The sequence below is a fragment of the Apostichopus japonicus genome, chromosome 2 (genome assembly GCF_037975245.1).
Source record: "Apostichopus japonicus isolate 1M-3 chromosome 2, ASM3797524v1, whole genome shotgun sequence".
Classification (NCBI taxonomy): Eukaryota; Metazoa; Echinodermata; class Holothuroidea; order Aspidochirotida; family Stichopodidae; genus Apostichopus; species Apostichopus japonicus.
This window is the reverse complement of record NC_092562.1, coordinates 16,179,614-16,194,198: the sequence shown is the minus strand read 5'-3', so window position 1 is coordinate 16,194,198 and position 14,585 is coordinate 16,179,614. Positions and strand designations below refer to the sequence as shown.

The 14,585-nt window shown below is 38.5% G+C and overlaps 1 protein-coding gene across 6 annotated transcripts in view; it reads right to left on the bottom strand.

The window, feature by feature from the left end:
- The window catches only part of LOC139979886 (uncharacterized), a 69,778-nt gene that overhangs the window by 19,192 nt on the left and 36,001 nt on the right, over nucleotides 1-14,585 (bottom strand). For 4 of the 6 annotated variants that reach the window (XM_071991121.1, XM_071991078.1, XM_071991086.1 and 1 more), the window contains 3 exons: nucleotides 6,449-6,557; nucleotides 2,083-3,201; nucleotides 228-652 (listed from right to left, as the gene is read on the bottom strand). In XM_071991121.1, the coding sequence (XP_071847222.1) occupies nucleotides 228-652; nucleotides 2,083-3,201; nucleotides 6,449-6,481 (1,577 nt within the window). In that variant the 5' untranslated portion in view covers nucleotides 6,482-6,557. Of the gene's footprint in view, nucleotides 1-227; nucleotides 653-2,082; nucleotides 3,202-6,448; nucleotides 6,558-8,865; nucleotides 8,885-13,280; nucleotides 13,303-14,585 lie in introns of those variants that run through there. The other 2 variants (XM_071991095.1, XM_071991106.1) reach the window with 2 other exon arrangements.

Below are 14,585 nucleotides of genomic sequence, written 5' to 3'. Positions count from 1 at the left end.
TAAGTATCCTCTAACTTAACGTTACTTTATGCATTCTTACTGTAACATTTACAACTGCTTCAACAATTAAAATTGAGAAATCTTCTTACGTAACAAAAGCATGGAACAAATAGCAAGGAACCAAAGCAGGGTAGAACGGGAGGGGGAGGAGAGGGGGGGCAGTAGTGCCAGGCAAATGTGCTTGGTCCACTCTACATGGGCCTATATTAAATACCAGTCTACTGTACCTGCTGATACCGGTTTCTGCCTGAAATATCTTCTCGGCCTCCACCATCTTCTTTGAGGAGAGGACGTAGAACTCGGTGGATCGATAAGCCTCTGAGAAGTTCTTAGCTATAAGGTAATACTTGTCTCTCCGTTTGTTGGACTTAACGCCAAACAACCAGGGGATGATCATCTTGTTAGTGCGGGTGGACGAATTGATAAAGATTTCCTGCTGCTCCTCCATACTCGAGTTGATCTTCATCAGGTTGACGTGACCCATGACCCTCACGGTCGTGCGGCTGCCCACGTCTTCTTCGAAACCGCTGGTGGGGGCGCTGTTCATCCGTATGATGCAAGGGTACGAATCGATGTACTTCCCGGCGCTGGAGTTTACCAACTGCCCTGAGCTTGATACCACAGCACAAGAATCACATTGCATGGTTAATTCCTGTAAGGGAAGTGATGTAAGTAAGCAAATGTGATGAAGTAACAGGTCAAAACTGGCAGGAACCTTTTACTACTGTCTGTCTATCAATAAATTAACCCCACAACCCCACCCATTTCTTGCACATGGCCCATCACCCTCCCACCCCCCCCCACCACCCCCAACCCCCTTTGTCACCTTCCTCTGAATTTGTTTATACATGAAGTACAGAAACATGACTACTCTAAGCACATTCATTGATGCAACATAGCTCCCACCTGATACCTACTATAAATTAGGGAATTAAATATCAATTCTCCTAGTATAAATACAATACTCTTGTTTACTACAGCAGACTACTGTTGCCTTTCCTTTGTTGGATATATCACGTCTTCCCTGTCTTGACTAAATCTCAAAGAGTGATTTTGTTTCCCCGCAAGGTGAATGGCCTTCCAAAAGATGTTAGCACAGCTATTTCACAGAATGTACGAGAACCTTTAACACTCTGTGTATATAAACTGATGGGCGATGGGCATTAGAAACCGTAGCACAGGCCTTAACAAATACACTGTCGGATATTGTTGAAACTGAAATGTTGAGACACGTGAATTTATGATCATCACGGTACACAAAACTTTCCAGGAACAGCAGGGGTATATCAACAAGAATGAAAAAGGGTAGCTCGGAAGAGAATGTACAAAAGTGAAATTATCCTGCAGTTGCAAGTATGAAACAAACATTGGTGAATCCATAAAATCCAATAATTCAGTGGTACTTAAATGGGTATTCATTTTTCCATCTTTCAAACCACTTTTTATTTTTCTTCATCCGTTACATTTTCAGATTGTGTCTCTATGATTGCTACCAGGGCCATCTTTAGCTTCTTCTCTATCTTCATTCTACTGTTCCGGCATCTCCACAAATTTTGAATGTGCCCTCCTCTTCCCACTCCCCCCCCCCACCCCTTCTTAGCTCTTATGGCAATTCTGTTGACTCTAATATCTAAACAACCAGATATGAATATGTAAACTTGTCATGATCTTACCAGGGTCCACAATATGAATAGACAACAAAATGTTGATACCTTAAACCTGAAAAGATGTTTAGATGTATTATGTCCAGTACATTTCTATATTATGTATTGAAGTACATTACCATGAAAACAGAGAACTGGCTAAAGATATATACTGTACCACAACATATTACCAAATTTTGATATTGAAAAGAAAAGTCAACAAGGCTATGTATGCGTTAAACAATATTTCTGCGGGAATCACAATTAGCATTCTGAAACAACTTTCCGACAGGATGAGTCTCTTAACTTCCTAAAGGGCACAGAGTGTCTAAAAGTTTACCAGTTCATTCTAGGCACCGTAGAACCAGAGTGATAAGGTCGTGAGGAGACAGGTAAGCGAGCACACCAAGTAAATTAGATACTTCTTGCTACTACTTACCTTTCTAGTTTCTATGAGGTAGTAGCCATCTTTCTTAGTGGCTTGAGACTTCTTCAAGGCAGGTTCTTTCGGAGGCACGGAGACGCCTATCATTTCCGCTATCTGCCGAGTGAGGCTTTTGCCTCCGTGCATCTTCCACGTTCCTTTCTCCATCACGCTCTCCAGACTGACCACGGGCTCCTCCCCGACCATGTCCCGCCTCTGGGCTTCGTACTTCAGCCGGAGTTTCTCCAGCGTGGAGCTCCGCTGCAGCAGTTCCTTGATCTGTTTGGCGATCATCTGCTGGCCGTCCAGGTCGGACTCCGGGTCTCCCTTCTCATCCAGCACGGAATTGGTTAAATTTAAGATCCAGTCCCTCTGCTGTCCGAGGTTCTGCTCCAGGTGGGTCGCGTCGTCGACTGTGCGGAGCAGGGCGCCCGCGTCTTTGGCATTAGTACTATTGCTTCCCTTCAGATACCCGCTGAGTTCGGACAGCCTCTGCAGACTGATCTCCGTCTCGCGGCGGATCTTCTGCATATTTTCCTCGATGGCAGCGATAATGAAAGAGCTATTATTTTTCTTTGGAGGGGAGCCTAGTAGTACCGTCATTTTACTCCCCGAGTCACTGTGATTGTTTAGTAAACTAATATTTCGCTTTAAACTATCCAAAAGTTGAATCTCGAGATCCTCTTCGCTGTATTTCTCTTTTAACCTAGTTTTGTTGTTAGTCCTGACGGATGCCGTTTTATCTAAATTGTCTGTCCTATCTAAACTTTCACTATTATTTATATTTTCAAAGAGCCACTCTAATTGGGTTTCATTTTTAGACGGCTTCGTTTTTCTCCCCACTCGGTGGTCCTTATTTGACTTGACTTTACTAGTCTTCTCTTGGCGGAGTATTTCAGTGATTTTTCGCTCTCTGCCCGATACAAGGTGATTGAAAGGGGGAACTGAGGGTGTGGCATTCACGTTGCTTAACGTCCTGTGTGTCACGGGGGACAATGTTGGCAAATACAGAGAGTTGTATAAAGCTCGAGAGATGTTCGTCTCTTCGGTCCATCGAAGATGAGAATAATAAAATGCCCCGATAAGCATTGAGACAGAATACCAGAATACAATGAAGAGAGCTGTCTTACGATTCTATCAGGAACAAAGAGAAAAAGAAAGAGATCATTAGCAAAAAATTACCCTAAAAAACCAAGAGATCATTAGCAAAAAATTACCCCAAAAACAAAGAGATCATTAGCAAAAAACTTACCTCCAAAACAACTTGTCACACAGGAGCTGTAAATTTATCATCAAATATTAATGGTATTAATGTACTTAATACATTTCTGTAAGCAATGTTAACTTCTGGATCACTTTCGAATTCTAATCGACAGTAAATATTTCTTTCAAGACTACAACATACTGAATGAGTTTCATAGAAATTAGAAAATGGCCACTAGATTAAAGGTCACTGAATTGGTGAATCTTATAAGTGGAATGAAACATCACAAAGCTACCTGTTGCATACATGTGAGCCTTTAAACCTTAAAACGCAGGCAATAGATTTGAGGCAATTTATATATATCATTTCATTGCAGCCGGAACTTCTGGAACTCATAACTTTTCCTACGGGTCAGTTTTGAGGCGTAGTGTAACATCACGAATGAGTTTCACTAAATCTGTGATGGTCACTATGGCAACCCATTAGTGACATCACAAAGCTACTTGTCACATGTGATTCAAACCCACATTATGCATCCCAAGCACAACCAGGACCACAAACAACACTAATGCCGACGATGTCGATGGTCTAAATCAACTTTTTGGCAAATTTCATGCAAATCATAAAAGGCAATATTTAGAGCCTTTAATATACAGTGGGGCAACAGTATTGGAAGTTTTCAAGATAACTTCTTCATTTACTCGTCTTTGTCCAGGGCTCAAAAATGTAGAGAAAAGAGTGATTTTGGACCACTGAGATTGCTATAAAATGTGTTTATAATAAAATATACACATTGCACAGTGCTGATTTTGGATGTTGGCAATACATTTAATGTTAAACGACTGGCAAATTTGTATGGAATGCTTCCTGCATGAAACTACATTCTGTCGTTAATTCTAGGAAAGGTAAAAAACATTTCTTGGTGAATTCACCAAACACTGATGAAAATGTACCATACAGCAACCCTTGATAGATCATCAAGAAACTTAAAAACCACTATTTTAAGTTTTCTTTCTACTTGAATCAGATCTGGATTTTATAATGTATCCCTTTTAGCTGTCCGTTTTTTTTACCATATTCTCTTTAAGCTATATTAGTTGTCAGTCTCCTAATTATCCAATCTGCTGTTCTTTTCATTTAAGAACTAAACCATATTTTACATATAATTTTTTTAATATTGCTCTTCTTGACATAATTTTAATCATATTTCCATCGGAATTGGAACAGAGATATGCTTCCCTCATCCACTAGAGAAAAAAAAATTATTATTACAAATTACAGTACCAAACAAGAGAGAGATGTGACTTAATTACCACTTACACAAGCTATGTTGTTTACCCCTGATTATGTGTATTAACCACAGTTCTTGAGTACCATTACCAAGTGAATCTTTACAATTAGTTCTTCCTTAAAGCTTCTCAAACAAACCACAATTAACCAAGAGTATACTACTGCTCTCATTAAAGACCACGTCAGTTGTAACCATTACAACATAATTACTTTCCATTCTACATTCAATACTCAATCTCACTGTAGGCTAATTAGTAACTGTCATTCCCTTTCAACCTATTGGTTATGAGCTTCTCCAAGAAACAAGAAAAAGAAAAAAAAACGAGAAAAAAAAAAACGAAAAAAAAGACAAGAAAAGGAGGAGAAAGCACCCTGAACACAAATGGGCTGCAAACATTCTTGGTGCTTCCGAGACTCGAAACTTAATTACGTTTTCGGCTGTTCCAATTTCTGTCTGTCAGCCTCACAACTAATCGATACTTATTTTCAACTTGCTGGTATCTTTTGCTCTGAGACTATGTACAGTAAGTGGATTTCAGCTGATGTACGATCTCAGCGTACAGTATGTCATCAATTGACCATTCGGTATGGTATCACATACTCGTTATTTTGTGCTCAATTCTCCATGACACACAGCAGCAGTACACATGATGCTACTATGACCTGGCCAACCTGCTCTGTAAAATGTGTGCAACTCTAAGAGAGTTCTTCACTCTTCTCTTCTCTGTCTCCATCAAAGAAGATGAGGACGAAAGAGGAAGATGGAGGAAGGTAATTTGGGGCCGCATTGCTAAACCGTTAACGCTACTGATTTAGTGGGATTGGCTTAGTGGGTAGAGAGAGTAAACTGGAGGCGGGTAAGAGATGAACAAACTGTCTCATACTCTTTGTCTTCATCATCACAGAACATTCATGAAGAAGATATCAGTTTGCACCGAGGAGTCACTATTCGATGGATTGGGATGATACAACAGTGTAAACCAGTGGCGTAATTTGTTAAGTATACTAGTTATAACCAGTTGTAGGTCTGAAACATTTGATGGGGCGGTAAGGAGTATGAATAACTTCCTTTAATGATTCTTCAAAATCGACTGTGTTACTTACAACTGAAATTAAATAGGATCATAGGTAATTGGTGTAATTAATCACACAGAAAAATACATATTCATGACGCAGTAGTAATGTTCACAATGGACGGGGAAGAATTGATTCTGTATTTGCATCGCAACATGCTATGCTAAATGGGTAACCTGCTATATACAGGGATGAGTCTGGGGTAAAAACAAAATCCAGAACTTTGCATAAATTGCGGTATAGGGTCCAGTTTGCCTATGATATAGTGTGTTAGGATAATAGTTTTTGTCCCTGAGGTAGAAAAGTAATCACGGATATTCCGCGAATTCGCGGGAAAAGCTAATGCCTGTATATATACAAGTGCAAAGATGTACAGCAGTTATTGTACACAGCATCCAGAGCACTTTATTATGAGGCGACAAGTTCAGAGCCTATAAAACTAGAGTACCACAAAATAAATTATTCCCTGAATGTGATCTACACACTACTTTCTACATATCCACAGTCCTACACACTTGGTAATCCACTGAGTGCTCAAGTGCCAAAAGCAATTGTTGATCTAACTCCCCGTCCTACTAATCCTTACAAAGGCCCACTAATCCTTACCCTGGCCAACACCCATTAAAAATCACCAAATGTCTTTCCCAAATATAGTGCTGTTTTAGTAGTTTAATCATTGCCCTTGATGATGAAATATAACAAGTTGGACACTGTTAGGTAGATCAGATTTAGCTTGTATAGAATGGAGACAAGTTATAAATGAGAGTACAGTAGCATAGTAAATAAATAATAAATCAATATAAATATACTTACAAGACAGTTCCCTATACTGTTTGATAATGTCATTATTTGTATGATGTCCTTCTCTACTGGAAGGATCTTTCTTTTAGTACACCGATTAAGACATGACGATCATTCAAATCTGTAAGATAAAAAAAAAAACGATAACATTTATAAGAACACATTTCATAAAGTATGCATTCTAAATTAACGTGAAAATTTCCTCCACCAATGGCTATCAAATTTATACTATAACATTATTCACATTCTGTACCAATGGAGAAGTCCCACCTGCGGTCTTTCATACTCTTCAACAATGTATATGTAGATATGGAAATAAACTTGCATTTTGAAACCATGAAACCGTGTCTACATGTAACAAAGGGGACCTACTCGGCACTCGGCAGTCATATTTATTGCACACTGGGTGAAAAATTCTTTTCGTTTGGCTTGATAATCAGCAATTCGGGCGGGGAGAGGTCTTTTGGGTTTCATGAATGAAGTAAATTAATAAATGAATGCTTGAATAAACATTGATTTAACATCCAGTAACCCGATGGGACACTCCTTCGCATAGTTAACAGGCACGTACCATGGTTAAACGAACCTGTCTTGTTCAAACATGGATAGACCTTTACCCTTCTCATAGAGTGTGTTAATGGCAAGACATAAAATTGACTACCACATCAAACGGCTTTTAACAATTCACATGTTCCTCATATTAAAGCAATTTAGATATAAAAATCTGATGAGCAAAGTCGGGTCGGAAGGAAATTGCTTAGGATGTCATGATGGACTTTACAACCTCCTAATAAACTGTGTCGATAATATAGGTGTTCCCATGAGTTGTCATCAACCAAATCGCTGGTTTATTTCTCTAATTACAGTAGCTGTACATATTAACAAACCGTGGCATAACGATAATCTATCTGTTTCGGCAATCTGTCACACTAATTCTCGGTGTAAAATCCGTAAAATATTGAAATAATTTCTTCCAATTCGCACATTGCGATTCATCTTACACAGATTGTTACTGCAGTGATTAAACTCCCCCCCCCCCCCCCCCCCCGAAGCTTCTTGTTAACCTGAAGGTCAGGGTTTACACCTCAAGATACAATCCTTCCGTGGGGCATAAATTTATACACTGGGCCCAAGTTAACCCATGTCCCCAACAATAAGAGAACTCTGGGCAATACTAAAGTTACCTCCTCCCCAAATATGTGAGAACAACATTATTATGAGGATATGTATACTCCCCGTGAGACTCACAATGATACCCCCTGCACAGTACTTCAAATTATGATCAAGTTTTGTACCCTTAGAGTTATAATACATAAGGGAAGATGTAAGGTTGATGCATAAACAACAGAAAAAATTTGCACAGTTTATGAAGATGGATTGCTACATTTATTGGCCATGTTTCACCCTAGTAATCAAAATGTCCTTATACCAAACATGTCATTTTCATCCCTAAATTTAATACGGAGCTATGATAAATAAGGGATGCAAAATCTATTTCTCATGAACTGTGACATCAACATGCTTTGGATGCAATTCTATCTCTAATTAATTAACCTTGAGTAGTCTAAAACTTAACGTTTCCAATTATATATATATATATAGGGTACATGACAAATTGCCCGTTCATCAATTGAAGATGACAAGTTTCAAGTGGCTTAACAAAAAAATGTCAATGTCCTATCTTTTGGGGATCCATCTAACCATTCTGCCAGTTAATAACTTGATTTGTCTGGTCGAAAATTGCGAATTAATTTACTCTCTTCGGGGCTTGAAAAGTTTGTTTGACCGAAAATTTCCCTAATCTCATGACGTCATGTGACGTCATGTTAGGAACACGATTTGCTCTCGCTGTTTCCTCCGAACATATATATACACGTACTAACACTACGACAAGTGTACATAAATACAAAAAAAAATGAGAGAGCGATATTGAAGATAGAAATAGCGAATAGAAATACAAGTAAACATGCTATGAACATGAAAATACAACGACACGCCTATAGCGTGGGGAAGGAAAATGGCGGGAAAAACCTAGGCAGTTCACGGAACTGCTACCCTCGCAAAAAAACCTAACCTGGCGGGAACGCACTAAGAATAAAAACAGTCCCCAAAACCCTCCCTTTCAACAAAAAAGATACTTATCGGGCTGGAAAAGACTGCTAATACTCCTAAGAATCCAAGGAGAGAAAACTTCCAACGATCGCAAATATAACCAAGACGAAATCCAAGGGAAATTTTTCCACAAGAAGTCCGTGTGATGACACTTTTAATGGTAGAATGAGAAGGAAGGGCAGTGACCGGGGGGGTCCGGTCATAGAGGGCGCACAGTGATATTATTTTACCAAGACTTTATAGCTACGGTGGAACAAGGTGTTAAGGTTGTGAGGAGACAGATAAGTGAGGAGCCAAGTAAATTGTGGTATACATACATAGCTGCACTGACGGACACTGTAGCTACCTTGTTTGAAACTCAAATTGTAACCACTGTATCAAACATAATTTCAAGCCATATGTAGTCTCTGTTAAACCAGCTATTAAAACTGATGACATCAGCTCTAAGAATAGCACTGACGATTGATATTATGTTTGACATCACAATCTTCCTGACTACAGTAGCTATATAGCATGAAGTAGAGAAGGAGTATCTAGGGCTTAGATAATAATAGAATATAGGGAGTATTAAGCAACAGATACAATAAATATATATACCAAATGAATATAAAGAGTATCACACTCTAAGAATTTCATACGTCCATATGAATCTGAGAATCTTTGGAATGAGAGAAAAGCACCTCTTTTTTCTTCTTCTTCACTTCTTCAATTGAAATACTGTGCATTGGAATGTCCCCCCCCCCCTTCCCCCTACTTATTCAATGACAGTACCGTGCATTGGAAGGATTTAAATTTTTTAAATACAAAACTTGATACTTGATAGATATATTACGTGTAACATGCAACTTAGACAGCACAGTGATACACAGTGTATGTTTGTTTACTATATCTGGTACTAATCTGTCCAAAGAACAGAGGCAGCTGTAATTTTCACAATATACCGGAAGCAACATTTGTTAGTTTTATTAACTACAGATATGACTAATTGGCTAACATATAAAGCACTGCAAAAATACGTAGCCTGCAAAGTCAAATTGATTCAATATATATGTAGAGCTTTTCATACAACCATTTGGCTTGTTAATTGTTTTGTTATTGATTAGTAAAGAGATTGGAATTGAAAACAAATAGGAACAGCAATTCATTAGGCTGTGGGTGTGGAGATAAGGAAAGATTCCATACCAACATGGTGACTATGTAATGACAATTAAAGCAACTAGTTGTAATTTGAAGCTCACATGTCTCCTGATTCCCATCAACAGAGATTTTCTTGTTTCATGTCTTTGCTCTATGGTCATCATCATCATCACAGCAACCTTAAAGGTAGTCAGTTTAGGCCCCAAATTATAGCATGCTATAATTGCTAGAAGTTTTTCAAAAAGTACTTTCATGGAGGGTTGTTACTCTCCAAATTGTTCTCCGACATTTTTAAGGAACACACAAGATGACTGAAATGTCCCAGTGAGGAAAACTTCCTCAAAGGTTGTAATAAAATCAGTTTAAGAATTTTGACCAAAGGTGACCATATTTGAATATCTAGCATATTTGGGGCCAATACAGCATACCTTTTAAAGTACTACAGCCCCACCACATTCAGTACATTTGCAGTGTGTGATAATCTCATCCAAATTCTGTTCAAATTTTTCGAAAACCTCTCTCGTTTCTACTATATACACACATTGGAAAGTTTTGATAAATCTGGGACATGTTGGTTTTGATATTTTCCTTAATAAAATTTCCGAAATAAAAGGGTAAAGAGTCCCCTGCCTACAAGTTTAGCTTCAATGAGCGTTGTCATGGTGACACCCACATATACCATTTGATGTGATGTTCCTCTCTTCAGAGAAGACAATAACAATTTTATTTTAAATCCCCTTAGGCCACCACAAACTTTGTGTTCAGTGTCCTGGAAACGAAGGTTGTGAAAACAGAGGAATAACAAAACAGAAAATTAGGCAGTCACTCCCTGTACATCATCAATGTGTACAATTAGCTAATGTTTATTGATGAATAGAACTAAACATTAAGAAAAGTAAACTGGTTTAATCTTTGATGGATTTTGATGGGAGTTGCAACTTTTTTCTTGATTTCTAATGCAAACAGAGGACAATGTTGGTCATAGGTGTTCATCGACCTTTGATTTTTTACTTGTAGGTCACAACAAATATTGTATCTTTTAATAATCAAATACCAGCAATAAACAAAATATAAAAAAAACCTACCATACTTTCATGGCAGAGGGCTCAATGCTCATCTAAATTTGCATACAAACGAACCATGTCTGCCTTTATTATGATTTATTTTTTTAAGGTTTAAGCTACGGCTAATTGCTACTTGATGATAGTTGGATGAAAAAGGAAACACTTCAATTTCAAACTTCAGCCAAAATAATCACAACATACAACATGGAATATTGGCAAAGGGCTGTATATCAAAGATCATATTAAATTAACTGTTTATATACAACAGCAATGTTTTTCCTGTTAAGAACAGGTTACATAGTGCACATGCAATGATACGTGGATCATAAAAATTTGTCATGAGCGGGGAAGCGAAAAGGAAACATGCCGATGGGGAGTTCAAAAATCTCACTGAACTACTCCTACTCATCACACGTAATACTCTCATTTGCCTTAACTCTCACGAACTCATAATATTCAAATTTGAATACAAAATGAAACAATCTCTCCTACTGTTAGTCTTTAATTCTCTACCGCCCACCACTGCAGTCCGAAAAAAATTCACAGGAACTTCAAAAAGTCAAGATTACCTAGTAATCAAATTTACTAAGCTGTACAGAAAGAAAAGGCAGTCAAAATATGTCATAACAGTGGGAGTCCTGAAGTTGTCATGGAGATATTCTCTACTCTAATTCCCCACTACACCAAAAGTGTATATGTGTGGAAATTGTGTGGATGATGATGATGATGATAAAATGCACACAGTATTGGCATAGGCAGGTGACAATGGTATCTACATATTGTATTGTAAGCAGTAGGGTCACTCACTGTACAGGGCCAGTAGCAGCAGTGGGTGCGGTACTATTCACTGACAAGAGTATAAAGAGCTTGTGTACACAGCCAACAACAAAGTTGAGTACTTTGGGTTCAAATTACTTCCAGTTGTGTTGCCAAATACCAAACAGTGTGCAAGAACAGCAAGGTTTTCAAATAAGTATTGTATAGTTGTAAACCAACTAAATGGAAAATTTGAAAATATTTGTAAATTTTTGTAGAACTTTATGAATAAGCACTGCCTTTTCATTTAATGTGAGAACCCCTCTTCAACTACTAACAGTGGCATTTTATTTTAAGTATAGTCTGAGAGCTGAACAAACAAAACTTCCTGTTCTGTATGAATTTTTGGAGAAATAAACTTCTTTCTAGGCAAAAATAGTCCACTTAGAATGGGAAACCAGGCGCAAAAGAGAAGAAATCCCGTCAAAAACCGATGAGTGTAAGACTTGTGACTGTTAGATTTGGGAAGAGGATAGTGACCTCGGGGGGAGGGGGGGGCACAGTCAAGAATGTTACCAGATTTGAGTGAGGCCACATACTCTAACAAGTTACAACTGACCCATGCACTATAGCTGTTTGCTGTTAACAACAGCTGCTCGTTAAGGTTAAGACATGCAAAATAATTTTGGCGTGGTTGGGTACATTTGTTTAAGATAGGCCATTTTACTCGTAAAACACAACCCACTGCCAGTACAGAAACCCTGCGTGTTGTGTTTCCCCAAATGCCACCAACGTCTCTTAGAACTTACTATATAAAATCTTGATTAGCCATGAGCTTAGGCAACCCCCCCCCCCCCCTAACTACCTCAGCCACAATTGCCAGACTATGCAGGATATTTCCACACCATGATAATCAAGTTGAGTCAGATCGTGTTCAGACGGGCAGTGTGCAGCCCTCTATATACAGTGAAGTGAATCAATGAGGAAGCTAATCAGCACTTAAAGAGGCAGAAAAGCAAGAACCAAAATAAGACCATCTATGTTAACGGAACATTTCTGGTCTTTCTAACGTATCTGGGATAAATGTAGATGACCTTTTATTAAACTAAGTATATCAATTAAACAAAATCCTTACTATCTTTTACACTGGTTATCATGCATTTTGGCAACTCCCTTTTTTTTCTGTTTGAATGTGGTCAAGTTGCATTTTACATTAAATTACCATGTACGTGACTTGACACAGAAGTGACTATTTTTAGGGTTACCATGCTTGGAATTACAATGAATACCAAATAAGGAGTTACCGTACGTGACCTGAAAAGGAAATTACTATGCTTGGAGTACCATACTTGGAATTACAAGGATGACCAAACAAGGAGTTACCGTACTGGACTTGACAAGGATAGACATGGTATACTAAAAATATAGTCCGGCTAACTCAGCCACTTTAAATCACAACCGGGAAAGGAAGTGATATTGGCATAAACTTGAAAGGAGAGGTGGCAATTAACATTCAATGTATGATAGATTATGATAGACTTGACTGTGTATATAATTACTTGATAATTAGGAGCAGCAAAAATTGTTGTTTGTATATGGATGTATTAGATTGCATTTCCTACTAACACAGTTTGTTTCTGTTTCCATCTGTGACTCACTCAGATCATGTACGAATATGTCTGCTTCCTAATGAGAGATTGTTTGAAACGCATAATTTACTGAGCTTTAGATGATGTCAATGAAGTCTGTAGGATTCTAAAATATGATGTACTCACTTGATAGTTCAACAGAGCTAGGACCACTGCACATAGATTGAATACATTTTATGATTTGCAGTTATATGGGAAGTCCAGGACTCACACTCTTCCAGCTTTGCTCAAAGAAGGCTGAAATCCATCAAGGCCTCGCTTAGACCCAGATGCCGGCCCTTTGACTGCTTCCTAATCGAGCCATTTCCTTACTTGAATGTATGTACACTTGTTTAATGTTGTGACCATAGACTTGTCCATATGTCATGTGTGACGTTGATCCTTTATCTCAATATTAATTACTAAGATAATAATACCGTCCCCAAATGATGGTAATACGTCACCGAGCTTTGCTTAATACAAGGTTCCATAAAGTTACGTTCCAAAGGTCCAGAACGTTTTCTAGAAACCCCTCCCTATGATAATAATCTCACAATAAACAGAACTTAGACAAACAAAAACAGATTAGTGAGAGAGAGAGTAGCGTCAGTGATGACTGGTTTGTTTGTCAACAGTTTTCAGTGATGAATAGTTCCATGAATCACTGAATATTTCCATCAGACGGATTGTTTGACAAAAGTACACAACTTAACCTGCATGTTTCTTCACCTCTGCTATTTAACTTTGCCTTATCCAGTCCAAAGGCAATTACTTCCACATAAAGCATTTAGAGGGTTTATCATAAACCCGGTTTACGTGTGTAGAATCACTCCAAAGTCCATACTACTGTACGTAGTTGCATGACGTGTCTTCAAACAGTATCCTAATATTTCTGACTATCATCCACCTTCCCTATCTCTCCCCCCACAACCCCACCCTCATTTTTTAAACACAACTTGAACAGGTGACAAACAACAGCATCCTCATTACTAGCTATTCAACCCACTGAACAAATAGATCGCCTTGATAACTAATTTCAAGCCAAACAGATTCAGGTGGATAAATAATCCTGAACAGGAAATTAGTAATAAGTACCTCAAAATAGCAGAGGCCGCGGCGGACCTAGGTGTTGGCGCGGAGCGTACAGAATTTTTTTGAGTAAAGATACTTCCTAGATCGCCGGAAATGACCCTTTCCTGGCCTTGCTAATTTGCAGATAAACGAAGAATAAATAGTGACATATTTTGTCAATAGGTAAATAATTGCGAATAAGTAAAATATGGTAAAAAGCTGAAAAGGGCGCCAGCAGTCCATTTGTGTCCGTCAGGGGGGGGCATCCGCCCCCCCCTCCTGACTGTATGGACGCTCCGCCACTGAGCAGAGGGTCATATCAGGGGCACAGTGCAAGAATGCTACCAGTTTATAAATGACAACAGATCGGAGTGCGTATGA